At 36.3% G+C, this 22,986-nt stretch overlaps 1 protein-coding gene and 1 pseudogene across 1 annotated transcript; both read left to right on the plus strand.

The window, feature by feature from the left end:
* Positions 1 to 252: 252 nt before the first annotated feature.
* Positions 253 to 5,137, plus strand: LOC120227481 (beta-defensin 110-like). The gene is made up of 2 exons (XM_039225592.1): positions 253 to 307; positions 4,989 to 5,137. Exons 1-2 carry the CDS (start codon positions 253 to 255, stop codon positions 5,135 to 5,137), a joined length of 204 nt encoding a protein of 67 aa, XP_039081523.1.
* A 1,061-nt stretch (positions 5,138 to 6,198) lies between these two features.
* LOC120227482 lies at positions 6,199 to 14,546 on the plus strand (annotated as a pseudogene).
* The last annotated feature ends 8,440 nt before the right edge of the window (positions 14,547 to 22,986 follow it).

Below are 22,986 nucleotides of genomic sequence, written 5' to 3' on the forward strand. Positions count from 1 at the left end.
AAAAAATAAAGTAACACAAGCTGATTTTTCTTTTATGAGAAAAATTTAGTAATAATTCTTGTGACCATGTTCTTAGAACATTGCACAATTCAACCAAGCATACAAATGTTCTTGCTATTGATAAGCCTCAGTAGTTAAAACCACTTCCCTGGAGAATCTATAAATAAAAGGATTCTCTGTTTTCTTACTTGGAAACACTTGACTTGAAAAAGATCTCTTGACATATATCTTTTTTCCCTGAGAAACTCTACCATGAAGATTCATCTCTTTTTCTTTATTCTGCTCTTTTGGGTCACAATTTTACCAGGTAACATGTAAATATTTATGGGCGTGTTTGTGCTAATGAATTTGAGGAGACATAAGTTGTTTCTTATTAAAAATACGGTAATAACATAAGGATTAAAAATTTTATACTAAATACAATGTGGTACTGTGGACTGGACCCCAGAACAGGGAGAAAAAGACAATAGTGGGGAAATTGGTAAAATGTGAATAAAATTTGCAGTTTAGTTGATAGTATTATATCAATGCTCATTTCTTAGTTTTGATAATGTAGCATGATTGAGTGAGATTTTACCATAATGGGAACGTCACTACTATTATATTTGCAACTCTTCTGTAAATCTAAATTGAGTTCAAAATAAAAAGTTCTAGAAATTGAGATTGATACATTAGTCTCATTAGCTTCATCCTGAAACAGTTTGTTACTGAAACAATTCTTACTGGAAAAAGTGTTCATTAAAATAATCAACTGGTAAGGGATAGATAGACGACTCAGTGCTAGACAAAGACGTATTTAACTTTTCTTTCTATGCCAGTATACTACTTCCACTTGTCAGAAGTCTTTCTTACTGTTCTGTTCTTGGCATACAGGCAAATTATGTCTGTTGTTAGCCTTTCTTTATATATTTCTGGTCACTACCCCCTGTCTTTGAGTACTGTAGATCACATGAATGTTGAATGTAATACTCTGTACCAAAGCTATATTTTTCATGAGCTTTTTTTTCCACCCTCAAAGGCTACCTTCTCACATCAGGTATGTAACAAGATTCTCTCCTCCTGAGTTAATGTGTAAGTTTGAATTGTACAGAAATAGAATAATAAATTTTGGAAAAGAAGAGCTCATTGAGTCTAATACTTTCTATATGAAGAGCTTAAGATGTAGCTCAAGTCTACCTAACTGGCACTAAAATTAGGCTCAAATTCCCTACCTCTTGGGAAAAATATTCCTTTTTTGGTACCTGGCTGATTTTTTTAGGCCCAATAGGAATCATAACAGAGGGCTAAGAGATCAAATTAACTTATTCTTTCATTGAGAATACTGTAAGGTCCATCATGACAATCTAAAAATGTATATACATAATTAACTGATAAATTATCATTTAGAGGTTGCAAGTGGATAAAATTCTAAATAGGGGCCAAACATAAATGAAGTAACAAAGAAATACAGTTAATTGTTCATTTAACTCAGAGAAAAACTTCCTTTCCTTCCATTCAAAAATTATTAGAAAATGACTCTGTATTCTTTTTCCAGCACTAGAAAGGGCCAAAAACAAAATCTATACAGATTCATATAGCTCTTAATATGTGATAAATCTTTTCCCTTTTTTAATGTCAAAGTAGCTAGCATGCTTAGATTGCTATGTCAAGTATTTTTATGTCTTAGTAACTTATTTTTTCTCTATAACAGCCATATCAGGTGCTCCTACCAATAATTAAAGTCATTTGTGCATTTATCAACAAACTGTGAAAAATCATGTGCCCTGTAGACTTAGAGATTAAAAACCATTTGGGGAGGAGTGCCTGGGTTGCTCAGTTAGTTAAGCCTCCAACTCTTCATTTTGGCTCAGGTCATGATTTCACGGTCATGAGCTCAAACCCTGCATCCTACTCTGTGTTTGGCATGGAGCCTGCTTAAGATTCTTTCCCCTTCTCACTCTCCCACTTCCCGACTTGTGTGCACGTACCCGTAGATGTGCTGCTGAAGTGAGCACATTGTGTGCAAGTACACATGCCCATGTGCATTCTCTCTCTCTCAAAGAAAAAAACCCCACGAATTGAGAATACAGTGGGAATAGAGTAGCTAGATTACACCAACAGTGCATCACTGTTATTAACCTTTTAAATATTTTTCCTTATATTTTCAAGGTAAAACCATTGACCTTGTTAATCCCACTTGTACCAAACTTTTAGAAAACTACTCTTACCAACAACAACAACAAAAATTCAAAGTAAAAGAAATATGTCAAGATACTATTTTTCTGTACAAATTTAAACTGTAATTGAAACTTTAAACATGTAAAAAACAATAAAGCAATAAGAATGTTGTCCTTCAACTTATAGCTCACCAACATATGAGGGGTGAATTAAACTACATAAAATAAATTGTCATATGTGTGACTTTTTTGAAGTTCTTCAGTTGTTCTTATATCTCATTGCAAAGTGTAAACGTCCTTACTCAAAATTGAGGTAGAAAAGTTTCATTATTTTCTCACTCTGACAGTTACAGATGAGGAGATATCTTGATAAAAGCTATTAAATTGTCTATGCAGGTAAATGTCTATTGAAGTCACTTAGCCTTCCTCTTCATTTATAGAGGTTATAAATGTACCACACGTCTAGAAATGAAGTATCGTTTTACTCCCATGTACTGTTTGGCTTTATCTGCCAAACCAAAAAAAATGTTGTTGTCAATAATCACTTTTCTTTAAATTTGACATATATTTTGAATATAGGATAGTATAGCTTTGTGCTGCAAGAATAGTCTTGCTTCCCCCTCCACCCCCCACCCAAGGAGGTTAATGGTAGCCTAAAAGATTAAAGAGCAGGTGAGTGAAAATAAAGAGAAATGATGTGTTGAAGATATTGTAGGGAATATCTTGCTCATTTCTATCTTATATATTAAACAAAACTTTTTATACTATTTAATGAAATTTCCTAGCATGTTAACATGTTAATAGATGCAGTATGAATGATATATATGAAATGCTTTGTGAGAGCAGTGAAAAAAAAGAGGTTACTTTCCTGACAGAGACATCAGAGAGAAGACAGTATGTGAACAATGTATTTGAGGGTATAGACAATGCTTGGCTTCTCACAGCTTTGCAAGACAGTAATTTTAATCCCTGAAAACAGTGTTTTCAATTAGAGGCAACTTTACCCCCACGAAGACATTAGGCAATGTCTGGAGACCTTTAGATTGTCACAACTGCTATTATTGGCGTCTAGTGGGTAGAGCCAAGGATGCTGCTAAACATTCCTCAGTGAACAGGATAGCATCCCACAGCAAAGAATTGTCCAGCCCAAAAGGTCAATAGTGTTTAGAGTGAGAAAGCTTAAACTAGGGATTGGCTTAGAGCTTAACAAGGTGTGTACCTAATAGTTGAATGAGTGGCTGGAGGCTTGCAAAGGTGAATACCCTCCATGATCCAAACACACAGGCCTGGGGACTACTTATATTTTGAGTTCAAAATGACAAGAAAAGGGACAATATTTTTGGAAAGGTGAAATAAGACAAAGAACGAATAAGAGAAGGGGTGGGGTCAGTTTCAGATGGAATACTGATCTATAGCATCAAGTGTGACAGTCCTCGTGTTGAGTATAATTCAGGTTTCTCTCACTGGCAAATCATTCATGGGTTTGATAATAGTAATTCCTCAGAAACTATAGAATCAATACTGACATTTCGAAGTTAGCATTCAATCTGTGCAATGTAACTATTTATTCTGCTGTAAATTGGGTCATATTCTGCATTGCTCCAGTTGTAGTGAGATGAGAGCTAATTTTAATAGAATAGCTGGTTTTATATCAGATATTTATACTGATAATATAGATAATGTAGCTCTGAGTCCAGGTATTCACTAAGAAGTATCACTACTCACCACCAACTGTTGGAAATGCAGACAGAACATATATGTAGAAAGGCCTGGCCTTTGAGGGGACTGACTAGAACACCACACCTAATTAATGGTTGTAACTAGTGGCAAAATTTATTTCTTTTCATACCACAGGTTCACAAAAATATTTGAATCTGCCCTTTGGTCAGCCATCAATATTTAGAGTCTTCCCATACCAGTTCCCCTTAATGTCACCACATGAGTAAGATAATGTGTATACGAAAAATGTACTACAACATAAGGCTTCTGAAAACACGTGGGACAGCACATATTGTGAAATATAAACTTAAAATATATTTGGCTTGGAATGAATATTACAACCTATCAGACCAATATCTCCCAATTCCCCAAATATCTCCAACTATTTTGAATATAAACATTAAGTGAAAATCAATTTCCAAATGATAAGATAAAACATGTAGTCCAGAGCACTGGTAATATTAAAAATCATGTTATGGTCAACAATGGCCTTACCTTCTAGTCATTCCCATTTTTTTAAATTAGTGCTGTCATCATACACGTGTCTAAGTTAAATAATTTTTTATGGGAAGTAAATCCCAAAAGACCCAGGGGAATTGTAGGAATTCAGAAGAATTGCTTCGCATTGCCTCTCTCAAGATTTTAGAAAAGTAAAATCAATCTGCAATAGAAATTGCTTAAAGAACTAAAAAAAACAAAACAAAACAAAAAAACCCAACATTTTGTTGAAACAATATTTCCGAAAGCAGAAAAGGGGGAACTCAAAGGCAACTGGATAACTGTAGAGCCCAAACCTGAGAGAAGATAATGAGCACTTTTTGGGCTGTTGATTTGGGGAACTATCCTTGAGTTACTGTCCAATCACTTGTAAGAAGCAAGCTGGCACACCTAACTCAGACCCAAGGCACTTTCTACTTTTCAGGATTTACTTGCACCAAGGGACAATCCATTCACTTAAACTTTCTTTGGTAAGATTTTCCCTATAGTAAATTAGAAGGGGAACATTTTCTTTTGACCTACACAGTAATCTTCTATTTCTCGGACTTTCTCCTTTTAAAATATGGGCGTGTTATAGCTAAATTGCTAATTTCTGTCATTCTTTCCTTCTTACAGCCAGAAAGAAATATCCCCACTATGGTAGCTTGGATTTGAGGAGAGAGTGCAGAAAGGGTAATGGCCGATGTAAACTTGAGTGCCAGGAAAATGAAATTAGGATTGCTTACTGCATGCGACCTGCAACCCATTGCTGCTTGCAGAAGTAAAGCTGACAGAAGACAAGAAAGAGATACACGCTCCAAGAAGAGAGGACCAGTGTTACTAAGTCTTCCCAGAATATCCTTCAAGGCTTGTGCATCTCAAAGAATTAAATAAAATTTAACATTGAGCCATTCCCAAGTGGTTCTATGTCACACATTTATCTGGTGCCTTTATACTGCATTTTTCTCTTGATCTCTTGGCACCAGAAGTAAGCAGAATTTATTTTATGGAAATCCCTCAAGAACTATAAAAAATTCTAAGTGCTTTGTGTTGGTTGACATAAATAATGTTGTGAGAGACCCCAGGTCAAAGAAATGGGAGCAACATATCCCTGAGATGGACGCCTCCAGTGGAAATGTGCTGTCATTGTATCATTAAACACTGCTCTATAGATTATCCCGTGAACATGTATAAATCCACAGGGCTTGTGAGACTAGGTATTGAGAATGTAGATCCTCCTTATGAGAGAAAGAGCTGAAGGAAGAGAAGGATCAGTATAAGAACAGAAGAGCACAGGATATCAGAGTCAGCTCCCATTTCTGTCCTTCTTTCTTATTTAGTGGAGAAAAAAATGTGTATCAGGAAGTAAAAGAGGGAGTAAGGGGAAGGGAAGAATTCCATGAAGAAGAGACTATATGTAATTAAGTAGTTAGACAAAGAAAGACAGAAACTATGGCTAACGACTCAGTGGGGCTCAGCAGTCCTCAGATAATCGTGTTTGAGGAGACACAAAGCAAAAAAAGGAGGAGAGCGATCTGAAGTCTTGAGATTTACTCTGCCCGAGTTCCTCTTGCTGTTTCCTCTGAAGGGCCGCACTACCTTCCCCCACAACGCTCTCAGTCGCTGCCGATACCTCTGTATCAGATAGTTGCTTTAGAAAATGCACATTCCACTTCTTTTATGAGTTTAGGGCTACAACTTAGTTTTTGGTATTAATTCAGAATTATTCTTAAAAACACCGTCAATAGCACAACATAGTAATAAAACAGACGCTTCCCTTCCCCCAAAATGAAATTGAATATTTTCTTGTAATTTAACTAAGTAAATTGAAATTTACTGACTGGATATGTGTAAGCCAGGCCTGGACTCAGAAGGAGATGAGAAGTTAAAGAATTTACAGGCTAGTAAGCTCTGGATACTTATTTCCTTCCTCACTCCCTCCCTCCCTTCATACTTTCTTTCTTTCTTTCTTTCTTTCTTTCTTTCTTTCTTTCTTTCTTTCTTAATTCTTTCTTTCTTTCTTTCTTTCTTTCTTTCTTTCTTTCTTTCTTATTGAAGTGTAATTAACCTATAGTATTATATTAGTTTCAGATGTACAATATAGTAATTTGATCATTCTGTATATTACAAAATGCTTACCACAAGTGTAGTTGCCATCTGTCATCTCTATCAATGTTTTTAAATTAATGCTTATTTATGTATTTTGAGAGAGAGTGCACGCACAGGTGGAGAGGGCACAGAGCCAGGAAGAGGGAGAATCCCAAGCAGGCTCCACACTGCCAGCACTGAGCCCAATATGGGGCTCAATCAAATGAACCACTAGATCATGGCCTGAGCTGAAATCAAGAGTTGAATACGTGGGGTGCCTGGGTGGCTCAGTCAGTTAAGCATCCAACTTTGGCTCAGGTCACGATCCGATCTCATGGTTTATGAGTTCGAGACCAACATCAGGCTCTGTGCTGGCAGCTCAGAGCCTGGAGCCTGCTTCACATTCTGTGTCTCTCCCTCTCTCTGCCCTTCCCATGTTCATGCTCTGTCTCTCTCTGTCTCTCAATAATAAATAAATGTTAAAGAATTAAAAAAGAGTCAATGCTTAACCTCCTAAGACACCCAGGAGCCCTTATTGATGTTTTCATTATGGCATCGCCTTACATCTTCTAAATGTAGATTTGAGATATAAGGGTCTATGCTCATACTAAGCATTATCTATTATGGTAACATGCACAGAGAAAGAATTTTTTTTTCTATTTAGTTTTTGGATTTACTTCCATCACAAGGAACTGTTTACTTTTCATGTTTTATTTTAATAAAAATATGACTTGCTATTATGAAGCTATTACTTGCTAAGCATATGTTGGGGCCTCACATGCATTACCTTTCACATATCTTAATAACTTGAAATAGACTTTGACTTCGCAGGTGTGTTCCTTTGTATTATAAATATCTTCAAAAGTATTTTTACAGTATTTATTTAAACAAGGTTTTCAACTGAGAACTATTGAAATTTTGATCCAGACAATTCTTTGTTGTCCAGATATCCTATGCATTGTATGTTTAGCAATAGGATGTTTCTTAGCATCCCTAGCCTTTACCCACCAAATACTAATAGCTCTCTTTCCCCTAATTGTGACAAAAATGTCTACCTACATTGTCAATGTCCTTTCTGGAGGCAAAACCACTCCAGATTTAGAACGACTAACTTATAATTAAGCACTCATTCTCACAGAAATTTCAAAATTGAAAATGGAAACAACAAAAAAATCAGTAATGTTTCTAGGTAGCACATTTTCTGTGTCTTATGAAAACTATTGAAAATTTTCATGTGTAATTACATATGGCGTAAAGATGATATATTGGTGGCCCTAGAAAACAGTCGTCCAACTTTTGAACAATAAATATATTAGCCATGTTAAGAAGATTAGTAAAATTAAATGCTTGAAATGAAAGCGTAAGTTATGTCTTATCTAGCCAGACACCATCATTATATTAAGATCTATAATGTCGAATTGAGACACTTAATATGCTTAATATGGAACAAATAAGAATTGAGTTTTTATTGGCCATCAAGAAGTGGTAGGTGATAAAAGGCTTCCTGGCAGACATGCAAGGCATCTCGACATATGAACTAGTCTGTACTGGTAGAGCCTCTATCTTTCAGTGCATGACAAAGAAAACCAAAACCATATATATATCCGAACCAGTCTCTCCTTCTGTGGTCCAGTATATATTCAAGCCACCAGCCTCTTTGCAGCCCAAGAAACAAATGTGACAAATTTGAATGAGAGTATAAACCTACAGGCATCAATTATGAAATTAGTATTTTTCCCTACAGAAATCTTTTAACTGTCTGTTGTACAAGATATTGACTAAACATTCTAGAAGCCCTTTTGACAAAGTTCTGCACCCTATTCCCTTAAAAAAAAAGAGATGTCACTAATTATTCTTATTGACCTCAGAATTGTTAACAACATAAACATAAAGAAAGAAAAAAGGTAAATACTTACACATGGGAAGATTTCTAGAAACTTTCTTGTTCATGCATTGTAATGTCCACTGGGTTAATTGACAAAAAAGCTAAATAATCTTAAATTAAACTTCAGTTGACCCTTGAACAACATGAGTTTGAAGTCCATGGATCCACCTCTATGTGGATTTTTTTAGATAAATACAGTACAGTACTACAAATGTATTTGCTCTTTCATATGATTTTCTCAATAGCATTTTTTTTCTCTGGCTTACTTTATTATAAGAATACAGCATATAATACATATAACCTACATAATATGTGTTAATTGACTATTTATATTATCCATAAGGCTTCCAGTCAATAGTAAGTTATACAGAGTTAGATTTTGGCGGAGTCAGAAGTTATATGTGGATTTCCAACTGTGCGGGGGATGGAAGGTCAATGTAAGTATCACGTTGTTTGTGGATCAACTGTAGTTGGCTCTAAAGGGCTGAAAGTTTTACATTTTTCTGTCCTTTGGGCCAGAATCAAAATTTCCATGACACTGTGTATTTCCCTTCACTTTTAGTTTTCTATGTCTGGATTAGCAGTGACCTTGATGAAATAGACACCATCAGGTGTTGGATATTTTTGTTGTAGTTAGTAGCTCAATACACACCTGAATCAGTTTAAAGCATTCTGTTGAAATGAGGTCTATCACCATCAAATTTCACACGGGACTAGAGGGGAAGATACCATGTATTGAAACCTACCCCTGAAATGGTAGGATTTATTTCACCTCAATGTCCTTGGGCAATAATGAAATTCAATTCCAAATAGTAATTTATTTATTCAGACAACATTTGACTAATAATGGCTAGCTTCTTCCCAGGTGTGATATTATGGGTTTTTGAAGATAAAGTAAAATTATACCTCTTGCCTTTTTTTTAAGTTTGTTTGTTTGTTGAGAGAGAGAGAGAGAGAGAGAGAGAATGGGTGGAGAAAGGGAAGAGAGAGAGGGAGAGAGAGAATCCCAAGGAGGTTTTGTGCTGTCAGCGCAGAGCCCAACATAATGCTTAACCACACAAACTGTGAGATCATGATTTGAGTGGATACTGAGAGCCACATGTTTAACTGACTATCACTCCAGTCATGCTAAAAGTCACACCATTCTACATATATCTCACAATATCCATGTCTAGAATATATATATTCTAAGTACTCTCCCTCATTCCTCAAAACTATGCTATTCGCTTTTCATGGTGCAACTAAAAGTCACATCTTCAGTGAAATGATTGAACACACTTGTTTGGAGTCTAAGGTAACTAACTGTGAAGCCTCCACCACCCCTTCTACTCCCTATGAAACTTTGTGCAAAGTTCTTTACTTCAATTGTTCTTATGGGTGAAATGAGAATGACCATACCTATTCCATAAGGTTAGTAGAACATTAAATCAAGCAATGCGTGCAGCCTGTTTAGTAAAGAACCTAAAATTTAACAAACACTTAATAAAGCATAGCTTTTAATAATGGTTGTGATAGTAGTAATAGTAAAATAAACTTTTGAAGTTTATGGCTTTTAATTTTATGCTTTGAGAAAATTTTATTCATTCCTCAGGATTGTCTTTACAAGTGATATTGTACCATTTCTCTGACGTCATTTCCCAATAAACATTCGTTTACTTTTGGAAGTGAGGAGCTTAATTATTTCATTCCTGTTTGTATCTGCATCTAGAACAGGGCTAAGTACAAATAGCCAGCTACTTAAAGGTGTGTGGTATGATTCACAAGAGAAGGGATTCCCTTCATTTAATAGTAAAAGTGAAGAAGATCAGTGAATTAATAAAGGCTTTCTTTGAAATCTGACACAAACTTATAAACAACTCATACTAATGACAATACATTTTCCTATACTAATTGTGACCTACAGAATATGTCTATATCTGATATCTCATTCGATTGCCACACAACCCTATGAAATAGACATTATTAAATACACTTTACAGTTGAAGAAATTAGTATAAGGCATAGGTCATTTGTTCAGTTGACAGAGGAAATAATTGATGGAGAGATTGAGATAAAGTCCAGAGAGCTTTTCAGTATATAACGCCAATTAAATATCTATCTCTGATACCATAGTATTTACTCAATCATTTTGTCAGTTACTTACACACTTATTGAGGGTGTATGTTTCAAGCATTATACTACAAACTATGATAAATCAGTGAACAAGGCACACAGTGGTCCTGACCTGACATAGCATTAAGACTAGAAGTTTGAGGTGCCTGGGAGACTCAGCTGGTTAAATATCTGACTCTTGGTTTCAGCTCAGGTCATGATCTCACAGTTCATGAGTTCGAGACCCTCATTGGGCTCCATGCTGGCAGCACAGAGCCTGCTTAGGATTCTCTCTCTCTCTCTCTCTCTCTCTCTCTCTCTCTCTGCCCCTCCCCCCTATCTAAGTAAATAATAAATAAAAACAAAAAATTAAAAAAGTAAAAACAACTAGAGGTTTGTCTTTACACTACAACAGAGTGTATATGTTAGTAACACTGTTTCATCTGGGTTCATTTTTAAAAATTTTTTATGTTCTATTTATTTCTGAGAGGGAGAGAGCATGAGCAGGGGAGGGTCAGAGAGAGAAGGAGACACAAAATCTGAAACAGGCTCCAGGCCCTGAGCTAGCTGTCAGCACAGAGCTCGATGCGGGGCTCGAGCCCATGAACCGTGAGATCATGACCTGAGCCGAAGTCGGACGCTTAACCCACTGAGCCACGCAGGCGCCCCCATCTGGGTTCATTTTTAAATATAAATCCAAATGGAAAATAAAAACAAGTATGAGAATAACCTGATTTTGGAAACTTATTCCTATTTTAACATCATAAGAAAAGTTTACATATTTTATCTCATTATATTTTTAAATATTTTACAAAAAAAGCCTCAATTTTATGAGGAAGTTGAAATCTAGTGGATTGAATCCTTTGCCCAATCTGTCACAGTTAATAAATACAGCATACAAGATTGAAATGTCATACTATCTGATTCTGAAAGACCATACTCTTTTAAACGTATTTTAGAACCTTCTGACTTACCTATGGCCTTGCTCCTACCTTGATTTAAACTTGAACCCAGTAAGAGTAAACATCATCCAAAATAGCTCCTCCTACTTTCTTTATTTTTTAATTTTTTTAATGTTTATTTTTTAAAGAGTGAGAGAGAGAGAGACAGAGCATAAGCAGGGAAAGGGTAGAGAGAGAGGGAGACCCAGAATCCAAAGCAGGCTCCAGACTGAGCTGTCAGAAGAGCCCCGCATGGGGCTTAAACTCATGAGCCTTTGAGCCAAGCCATGAGATTATGACCTGAGTCACCCATGTGCCTTTTTTTTTTTAAGGTTTCCCCCTCCTACTTTCAACTCAGCCTCGCTATTTGCATCATGAGGTTTGCATCATGAAGTAAACAGAGGAGTCATCTGCAGAGAAGGTATTTGCTAGGAGATGGGGAGATATATGTTAGATATTTCTCCCAAGAAGAAGAACTCCTACCCCTCCCCAGAGCTTGGGAAAAATAACGTTTGGCAAAAAGCATGAAGGCCACTGAGCTTTTAACCACTAGTTCCCCAAGAGAGTTGTTCTGTCCATGTGTATGCAGGACTTGTTACAGGGTGGGGTCCACAATAGACCTATAGCATATTTGTAGCATTTCACTCTTGTCCAGATCATCACAAACCTGTCCAATATATATAGTCTTTATCAGTCCTCCACCAAGTGTTTACATATCTCCCTTTTCACGAAAATTAGTTACCATAGACTCATTTCTCCAGCGATATTTAAAATGTGCAAACGTATTTATAGATAAAAGAGACATTATCTGTCCTTCCTCCAGTCATTCATTTTCATTTTTATTTTATTTTATTTTTTAAAATTTACATCCAAGTTAGCATATATTACAACAGTGATTTCAGGAGTAGATTCCTTAAAGCCCCTTATCTATTTAGCCCGTCCTCATTTTTACTTTTATGTGGATTTATCAATGAGTTTTAACCACCTCACCTAAGTAAGCACTCATGGATGATATTGCATAGCACTGTACAGTATATAACATATTACATAACCCATTTTCACAACAACAATGTGAGGTTGTGTTATTTTCTTTTACAGTTTTCACATCATATAGCTGTGACTTTAAAATGTCATCATATTTGTAAATAACTAAGAAGGGCTAGGAGCAATTTGGTCCTGCAAGATTTTTATTTCCAGATCATGCAGTTCTATGTTTTCATGATTTAAAACATGTATACTCTTTAAAATAATGAGAAAGTAAAAACAACCGTAGTATATTTTAATGTTACAGATGATCACTTTAAATCCATCTTTCTGTCTTCTGAATTTAACATATCTTAAAAGTTAACAGGGATTTTGTAGGTTGACAAGATATTAGAGTCTTGGGAATGTTGATTAGCTTAAAAAGTACCTATCCCAGCAAAAGTTGAAAAAAAGTAAAATGTAACCACGGATGTGCTCTTCTCTACTTTTAGTTATGTCAAATGTGGGTCTGAAAGAACTTTAGATTTCACCAAATTTACTGGTGACCAGCGATTCCGTCATTGTGAATTAGCTTCCCATCCCCAAAGGAGATACATGTATTCACGTGTCAAAACCTTCCTGACAATCCCTTGCATTTTACATTTAACCTCCTCTTCTTTTCTACTAGCTTTATTAACAATAAAGTTAGTCCATTTGAAGTATTTTCTACATTCACTACATTTGATGTTTCTGACTAGTTCCTAACCAAATGCTTAGAGAATAGCAGGTGCTCAAACACCTGCTACGTGGAAATGAAACACCATTCTGAATTTCATTTAGGTTTTATGCAGACCATTAGGTTCTACAAGTTAACATTATATAATTTTAATGTAAATTCTATTCAGTTTATTCTCTAAATTTTAATAAAATTATTTTGCTTTGTTTTTCCTGACACACACATGCAAAATTTAATATTCCAAATATATTTTCAATAGCTATGTTTATTATATTCTGTCATGAAGTTAGATGGAATGACATCCAAGATAAGTAAATACTATGATAAAATGGGGGGGGCAGAAATAAACTTAACACCCAAGTCTCTTTTCTAAAGGCATTAGTTGCAGTACAATAGAATAATTCAGAAAAATAAAATCCTAACTAACTAAAATATTTGCTTCCATTTACTGTAGTATAATGTATGAACCCAAAGCTGTGAGTTTGGGATCTTAGGATTTCCCTCTTTGCATTGTCTTAGGTGATTCACTGCAAACTAGATTAACATGAGGATTCTTTTTTTACGAAATAGTTCCTGTATAAAAAAAACCTGTGTTCCTATGTGCATAACTAATGTGATTTTTTTCTTCAATAAATTATCAGTAAGTATTTTCATCTCTACTTTATTACTATTATCAGAACATACTGGGTAGGAAATAACAAAGAATCAGAAGAAATCGTAACTATAATATACAATTGACATTCTTGCCACAAGAATAAATATATAGTAACTCATGTTTAAGAAAAATACATATAATTAAGTACTAAGTTATGTTATTTATTCATTCATTATTACTGCAGGCTTGTGAAAGGGATATATTCATTTGCTCTAATATAATGAAAAAATTTCAATTTAGAGTAAAATCTGGAATGAGAAGAAAGCATTGAACAAATGATACTGTGAAGAGGCAAACAGAGTAAGCTTAAAAAATTGAAAAAAAAAACATGAAAATAAAAATGATAGGTTCTGAAAGACCTACAAACATCATCTTAGTGAAAGCATGGGAGAGCAAATCTAGTCTTAATAAAATAAGAAAAAAAGGTAGGAAAGCAGGAGCCCTCAGGAACCAGCTAAAGGTGAGTACTGATATGAGCTGAAAGATAAGGACATTCACATTTGTGCCAGTAAAATGTTTGTAGCTCAGTCCTTTTCTGCAACAACTGCTGAATTGTCCTATTTAGCTACCCGACATACCAGATCTTCCGTCTCCCACACACAATGATATCATGACCAGAACAGTTTGTTTGTCTTCCCTAGGTAAGAAGACTCCCAAGTGAAAAATGAGATTGATGACTTTTGATGTCTTTCCTGATTTCAGCCAGTAGTAACTTGGAGCCAAAATATAGATGTAAGAGATGTGAAAAAGTGAAGCAATATGTAAAACATTTTGTGATGATGATGAGTATGATTATGGATACTGCATTAAATGGAGAAATCAGTGCTGCATATGAACTCTGGAAAACAGAAGTGCTATTGAGCATTGAAGTCTGGAACAGAGATGCATCTTACTTACTAAACAGTGGGTAGAAGGAAAAACGTTTGCAGCAATTAATAGAAGTATTCCCTTTTAAATCCTCAGTACCACTGTTTATATAAATAAAAATAATTTAGTTTGCATTCTGCCGATTCATTACCCACTTTCTTTGAATTTCAGATGGATTAAGGTATTAATTAAACAGAGGATCAGACTCTAATTGTGCTTAAAATCTCATTATGGCCATGTTGCCAACCAGATATTCATGCTGTTTATCTGAGTTGCTCTGTTCCCTCTCTAAATATACATATAGGACTTGCCAATTTTACTATGAAAATCATGGTTATCTTCATATATGCTTTTTTCCAGACCAAAATCTCTCCATATATAGTTTTAATTCTTTCTTAAAAGAAAATGCATGTTTTCTCTTTCAAAAGTGAACCCTTCCAATCTTGGCTTACCTACTGATTTTTTGTATGCTTTTAACCAATTCCTATGAGGTGACAATTTGAGACAAAACAGTTTAGTTAGTTCCCTCAAGGGAAAAAAGTAGTTCCCCCAGTAAGGCAATGAAATACTATTCATTGTACTGCAGAGGGATAAATGAGTTTTTAGAGAGAGAGTTTTCCTGCTGTCTGTGCAGTCATTTAATCAAATAAAATCCTAAAAGGAAGCTCAGTAATTGTTCAAACAATTTAGGACATTGTTTGGCTAGCTCAATGGGATGCTCCCAAAGAATACATGAGATTGAAGGGATCCGTAATTTTATTGGAGAAGGAATTGGAATGGCACGAGCAATGCAGAGCCTTGTGCAAGACAGCTCAGTAAGTTTTTTTTCCTTTAAATAGATCATTGTCAAGTTGGTTTCCATATAACACCCAGTGCTCATCCCCACAAGTGCCCTCTTCCATGCCCATCTCCCCCCTTCCCCTCCCCCCCACCCCATCAACCCTCAATTTCTTCAGCATTCAAGAGTCTCTCATGGTTTGCCTCTCTCCCTCTCCCCCGCTATTTTTCCCCTTCCCCTCCCCATGGTCCTCTGTTAAGTTTCTCCTGTTCCATAAATGAGTGAAAACATCTGGTATCTGTCCTTCTCTGCCTGACTTATTTCGCTCAGCATAATACCCTCTAGTTCCATCCATGTTGCTACACATGGCCAGATTTCATTCTTTCTCACTGCCATGTAGTATTCCTTTGTATAAATATACCACATCTTCTTGATCCATTCATCAGCTGATAGACACTTAGGTTCTTTCCATGTTTTGGCTATTGTGGAGAGTGCTGCTATGAACATTGGGGTCCATGTGCCCCTATGCATCAGCACTCCTATACCCCTTGGATAAATTCCTAGCAGTGCTATTGCTGGGTTATAGGGGAGTTCTACTGTTAATTTTTGAAGAACCTCCATACTGTTTTCCAGAGGGGCTGCACCAGTTTACATTCCCACCAACAGTGTAGGAGGGTGCCCGTTTCTCCACATCCTCTTAGCATCTAGAGTCTCCTGATTTGATCATTTTAGCCACTGACTGGTGTGAGGTGGTATCTCAGTGTGGTTTTGATTTGTATTTTCCTGATGAAGAGGGACACTGAAAGCAGCTCAGTAAGTTGATGAGTGAACCTGACTAGCTACTCCGAACACCTATCTCCAAGGTCCGCCATGAAATCTAGTAGGATTAGCTTTGTTTAAAAAGACGATGTTAGAGAAGTTTAGATGTTAGAGAATTTCGCTTTTCAAAAGCAGCTCCCAGACCGTGCAGCCGACACACACGTCGACAACTTGGGAAATGTGCTGAGCCTAGGAAAGATGAAGACATGGAAAGGAATGACTGTATGGTAGCAAAAATGAGGACTCACCTGGCCACCTTGAGAACCATATTATTTGCCCTAGAGATTTTTGCTGAGGAGAGGGTGGCTTCTGTATTTACAGAAATTGTGCTGCTGGGGGAGCCAAGGATGAGCAGGTGGCATTTAGTGTAACAAGAGTTTATTATTGTATGGTACACCTGTGTGCTTACAACTGTTTTGGCTACTCTACCTGACATATTTAAGTTATATTGTACACATATATTGTTTACATAGTAACACATATTATGACTTCACTTAATCAAGACACAATGGATGTCTGGACTGGTATGTTTAGAAAAACACCACTTTTGTGTTTTCACTGCAGTTTCACAGCAGTTTTGTGTTTCACTGCTTTTGTGAAAGTGCAGTAACTCTTTGAAGATAACACTAACAAAGAATTAAACGTTTTTCATACTTAGTAAGCCCTTATAGGTAAGAAATCTGTGTTCCTTTAACAGAATATGATATGAGAAGGAATGCTTTTTATCTTTTTTTCTTAAAGTTTTTATTTTAGAGAGAAAGAGCACATGAGTTGGGGAGAGTGGCAGAGGGAGAGAAAGAGAAACTTAAACAGTCTCCACACTCAGCATGGAGCCCAAGATGGGGCTTGATCCCATGACCCTGGGATCATGACCTGTGTGGAAATCAAGAGTGGGATGCTCAAATGACTGAGCCTCCCAGGCACCCTAAGAAGGAAAGTCCTTAATTCTTTTCTACTAAGAAATTTTCTATCATGAAATGTGTTTTTTTTTTTAAAGTAGCATTCTGTTCCGTAAGATCAGAATTCCTTGAGATAATGTAAACAAGTTTATAGGAATATTTATACTGCTGAATTGCAGAAGTAATTACTTTGTATCTTGAATTATAATACTCCAGGCATCAATGGATCATTAGATTAATACCATTACTATCACATTTATTTATATTCTACTCTTGCTGGACATTGTACCTAGTTGGAAAAAATTTTGGATATAATTTTTAGCACCATATGCTTCTCCATGGTGATAGCTCACAGTTAGAAAAAGATCAATTTACCTGTTTCTTTTCTTTATTATTGTTTTATTATCAGTGGACCAATTCCTACTAATTGAGCATTTTCTTCTGTGTACTTTGAAAATATCATATCCACTAGTGACCTAAGTATTATTTGCACTACCCTTCTAACTGTGAGTTAGCAAACATGAACTATTGGGACCTCATCAAGATAAAAAGCTTCTGCACAGCAAAGGAAACAGATTTTGTGAGTAGTGAATGTAATACTTCATAGGAGAGCTACTTTTTCATAAGATTTCTGTATCTAGGAGTTATACTTTCAAATTGGTTGTGTTACTAGTCATACCTCTCCTGAACTGTTTAAGTAATATACATAAATAACAGTGCATAAGTAATTTTTATTTAAATTTTTTTGTGATTGATGATTTATACTTAATATGTGCCCTGATCTACCACCACTTCCTTGAAAATTCTTTAGTGTATGCTCAATAAATAACTGTTAAATGAATATTTACCAGAGATGCATTGATTTTCTGTCAAATGATACTGAATTCTGTCTTTTTTATTTACCAGTAAGAATATGTAACTGATTCAAGTTCTTTAGGTTTGATGTAGTCCTATCTTCTAGTTTTTATATTCTAGGTTAAAAATGTGTTGTGAAGAATTCTTAGGCAAGTTTTCTCATCACTTTGGATCTCACTTTCCTAACCTGTAATATAGAGGGTTTCTCTCTAAACATCCTCTTATGCTTCCCTATTCATGATTCTGTGACTTGTTTTTAATGTGATCCTTTAATTGTCTCCATAGTTTAGTCCTTTTCAGATTTGTGATTCGATTTTAAAAGTCACTTCTAAGGAAACAACCACATTTTTTTTTCTAAAATATGTAGTTCAGATAGAAAACCTAGAAATGGGCCCATGACTACATGGCCAACTAACCTTCGACCACGCAGGAAAGAATATCCATTGGAAAAATGTCCCTTCAACAAATGGTGTTGGGAAAACTGGACAGTGGCATGCAGAAGAATGAAACGGGACCACTTTCTTACATTTTTATACACAAAAATATATTCAAAATGGATAAAACACCTAAATGTGAGACAGGAAACCATCAAAATCCTAGAGAACACTGGCAGTAACCTCTTTGACCTTGGTCATAGAGATTTCTTACTAGACAGTTTGTCAGAGAACTATTGCAAAAATAGTTCATGTTTGCAAGGGAAATAAAAGCAAACATGAACTATTGGGACCTCATCAAGATAAAAAGCTGCACAGCAAAGGAAACAATCAACAACACTAAAAGTAAACTGATGGAATGTGAGAAGATATTTGCAAATGACATGTCTGATAAAGGATTAGGATCCAAAATCTATAAAGAACTTATCAAAGTCAACACTCCCAAAAACAAATAATCTAGTTAATAAATGAGCAGAATACGTGAATAAACATTTTTTCAAAGAAGACATCCAGATGCCCAAAGACACATGTAAAGATGCTCAACATCACTAGTCGTCAGGGAAATACAAATCAAAATCACCATGAGATCACCTCACACTTGTCATAATGGTTAAAATTAACAACAGAGGAAACAACAGGTATTGGTGAAGATGCAGAGAAAAGGGAACCCTCTTGCACTTTTGGTGGGAATGAAAACTTGTGCAGCTATTCTGAAAATCAGTATGGATATTCCTCAAAAAGTTAAAACCAGAACTATCCTATGATCCAACAACTGGTCTAGTAGGTATTAATCCAAAGGATACAAAAATACTGATTTGAAGGGAGAAATTCACCCTGATATTTATAGCACCATTATCAACAATAGCCAAATTATGGAAAGAGCCCAAATGTCCATTGGATGGTAAATGGATAACGAAAATGTGGTATATATACAAAATGGAATATTACCCAGCCATCAAAAAGAATGAAATTTTACCAATTGCAAAGACATGAATGGAGCTAAAGTGTATTATGCTAAGTGTAATAAGCCAGTCAGAGAAAGACAAATACCATATGTGGAATTTAAGAAATGAAACAGATAAACAGAGGGTAAAAAAGAGAGAGAGAAAGGCAAAAACAGAGAGAAAGCATAAAACAGACTCTTAACTATAGGGGAAAGAATGAGGGCTGCTGGAGGAAGGTGGGTGGGGAATGGGTTAAATGGGTGATGGGCATTAAGGAGGGCACTTGTGATAAGCACTGGGTGCTATATGTAAGTGATAAATCACTAAATTCTACACTCGAAACGAATATTATACTATGTGTTAACTAACTGGAATTTATTTAAAAAACTTGAAACTACAATAAATAAATGAATAGATAAATAAAATTATATAGTTCAGGGACTTGGGAGTCTAATCTAACAAGAGTAGCTATGTAATAAAAAGGATGGATTCAGTGCTCTAAAGGATTAGGCACCAGCAACTGTGTGTCATATATACACACACACACATAAGAATGGTAAAGGGGGATAAAAAAAACATATGCTTTGTTTCCTCTACTCTCACACACACATACGTACACAGATGTAAATACACAAGACTGCCCAGATTCAGGTCACGTTTTGGCAAATATGAATTTCTTTTAATGTTGTAAAAGAAAACCAATATCTCTCTTCCTGGTAGCAATTCAGTGGGCATGGCTCTCAAAACCTCCACGTTTTCCTTTCCTATACTTGCTGATTTTTCCAAATAATGCCCTGGAAAGGCTACAAGATGATCAAAAATCCTTCACTGCCACAGAAGCCAAAGCATTTTAGTAACTCTCTACCTTTGGCTGCCAGGCAGGGGCTGGTGTCATGCAGGTACTTTCATTAGAGATCTTTAAAATCAACCATTATTACCTTGCACAGTTGCATCATGGTTCTGTTTGAACTTCTGCTTTACCACAAAGTCTATTTCTTCACCGCCATATGGTAGATCAGCTTTAGGATACTCACTGGCACTTTGAGCCTAAATTATTTAATACGAAATGCCAATGCTGTAGCATATAATAAGAAATTATATTCTTGGGCATATTAGTCATTTGTGTTGGCCTCACAAGTGCCCATTTCCCCCATTTACATGGGAAGCCAAGCTGTAAGGAATTTTCCTTTGATAAGAAAAGTCCAAAGTTAGACCCCTTTCCTTATCTTTTTAGGGGCTGTCTCATGTAAATGTCCTGGCTTTTAAGTAGATTTTCTTTCCACATTCATGCTGGAGACTTCATATCATTGGGCAAAATTATACTTTGAGTATTAAAAAAGAAGAAACCCTCAGAGATTTCTGGTTCTGGTAACATGGCTGATGGAGAGGGAATTCAGAACCTTTACTGAACAGCTAGAAGTTTTAGAAGAAGCACAATTTTAAAATTGTTACTACTTGTGTTCATCAGAATGAGCTAACTTTACATACTAGACAAAAGAGGAAACCAAAGGCTAGAGTGACAAAGGCCAGAGGTGAGGCAGCACAGCGTAGGTGGAGGCAGGGAAAGTCCAACGAACCCAGTAAGGTCTTGCTCTTCTACAACTAGGTTGTGAGAGGCATGATCATAGTTCTATACAAGGCAGAGAACTGGAAAAAACGCCGTTTATGATAGTGACATGAAACGTTACAGTTGTCACACCGAGGATGTGTAGGAAATGAAGAATGCCTAGATATCGCATTTGGGGACCTTGAAAAATGAGTCATTAAACTGGTCAGGAGATAAGAGCCTAGACTCTAGTTAGAGCCGCAATGGTAGCAATAGAAGCAGGGGGAGAAGTGACCCCTCATCTGAGAAGATCAAGTACAAAATCACCGAAATAATAATGACAGAGCCATAGACACACAGCGGAGTAGGAAGTAAACTCACAAGGTGGTCAAGACTGGCTAGCCACTTCAAAGGAGAACCTAACTGCCATCAAGCAGAACATAGAAGCCACAGAAGGACCCTGTGGAGGACAGAGGAGACCTGTGGGCTGATGTCCCAAAGTTGAATGTCTATGATTCAGAGACAGGTTATCCAACAAATATCACCCACATGGTTCCAATTTCCACAGGTAACTAAGCTAGCTGGGAAGATAGTTTAAAAAACAAGAGTGTTTAAGTTTTTTCAATGAAAACTGGAGATTCAGGGATCAAACACTTAGAACCACTACCCAGCAGACTGCCAAGGAATCCTTGAAAACCACTAAGCTTTGGATGACACAGTGAAGGTTCTCTTTAGTTTTTCTGAGGTATGTAGGGGAAGTTTTTCAGCTGTCATCCTGCTTAGTAAGCCACAGATTCAATAATCTTCTAAGATTCAGTAAACTAAACTGTGAGCCACATGAATAAACTATAAATATGGATATGTCTCTTTTCCCAAACTCTAGAGAGCTTTATATATATATAGCATATATATATGTATATAATATGGATAAATAAATATGGATATGTCTCTTTTCCCAAACTCTAGAGAGCTTTATATATATATAAATACACACACACACACACACACACACACACATATATATATAGTCTTGTTGTTTCTTGCATTAAGAAACCACACCTGCTATCAGAATTTATTTCTAACATTTTCCTTCTTTTTGGCAAACGTTTCTGCATATAAGAATAACACCCTATAAAAGGGCATTCTTGAAGTTCTGTCCAGGTTACTATGTATGAACCAAGTAATAGGGCTGATAAAGAATTCAAGATTAATTCAGCAGGACGGATCTAAATTTGTGACTGAATTTAGGATTGAAAGAGTTGGGAGCTAACCCTAAGATTATGGTCAAAACAGTAATCCTTTAACTTTTAATATCTTTAACCCTTACCTGAAATAGAAACTTAAATTAAATTTTTTAATGCTTATTTATTTTTGAGAGAGAGAGCTACAGAGTGCAAGAAAGGGAGGGGCGAGAGATAGAGGGAGACACAGAATCTGAAGCAGGCTCCAGGCTCCAGACTCTGAGCTGTCAGCACAGAGCCCGACGTGAGATTTGAACTCATGAACCACAAGATCATGACCTGAGCTGAAGTCAGACTCAACCATCTGAGCCACCCAGGCATCCCGAAACTTAAATTTAAATCACTATTTTATTTTCACTGGTAATATCTGTTCTCCACTATCAATTCTTGTTAAGGGTTATCCTTTGCATCTTATAAGGAAAAAATCTGAAGAAATCTGTACCCTTCTCCAATTGATTTATCCCCCCTCCGAACCTCCAAACTGCCACTCACTTCACTGACTGAAGGGGAGGGTCTAACTGGAGAATTTCATTTTCCTAAAAACTGTGTGACCAAAGCCCATGTTTATATTCCTGCCACTGTTTCAACTTCCACTACAACAAAAACTGATAATTGATGAAACAATAATTGTCATTGCACCAGGGTACCTCTGCTTTCCCCTTATCACCACACCCCGGGGAGGTCTCTTCACAGGACACCTGTGTGAGAGGACCAGAAAGACAACCCTGTTGGGCAAGTGCCTGCTTAGACATGTGCGCATGGGCCTCCACACTCTGTATGCTCCACAGACCAAAGGCATGTTCACCATGAGAGAGCTTGTAAGCAATGGAACATCTCTGCCCTGCTATCTGCTGACACAGAACATACTTTCCCATTAGAACCCAGGGTATTC

The sequence above is a fragment of the Hyaena hyaena genome, unplaced genomic scaffold, assembly GCF_003009895.1.
Source record: "Hyaena hyaena isolate Hyena2069 unplaced genomic scaffold, ASM300989v1 scaffold_2395, whole genome shotgun sequence".
In the NCBI taxonomy this organism is placed as follows: domain Eukaryota; kingdom Metazoa; phylum Chordata; class Mammalia; order Carnivora; family Hyaenidae; genus Hyaena; species Hyaena hyaena.

Bases quoted from the DNA above. Each gene is read 5' to 3' on its own strand.
- LOC120227481 (XM_039225592.1), top strand. From the start codon at position 253: ATGAAGATTCATCTCTTTTTCTTTATTCTGCTCTTTTGGGTCACAATT. The intron at 308-4,988 runs GTAACATGTAAA...TCCTTCTTACAG, and splicing joins TTGGGTCACAATTTTACCAG to CCAGAAAGAAATATCCCCAC.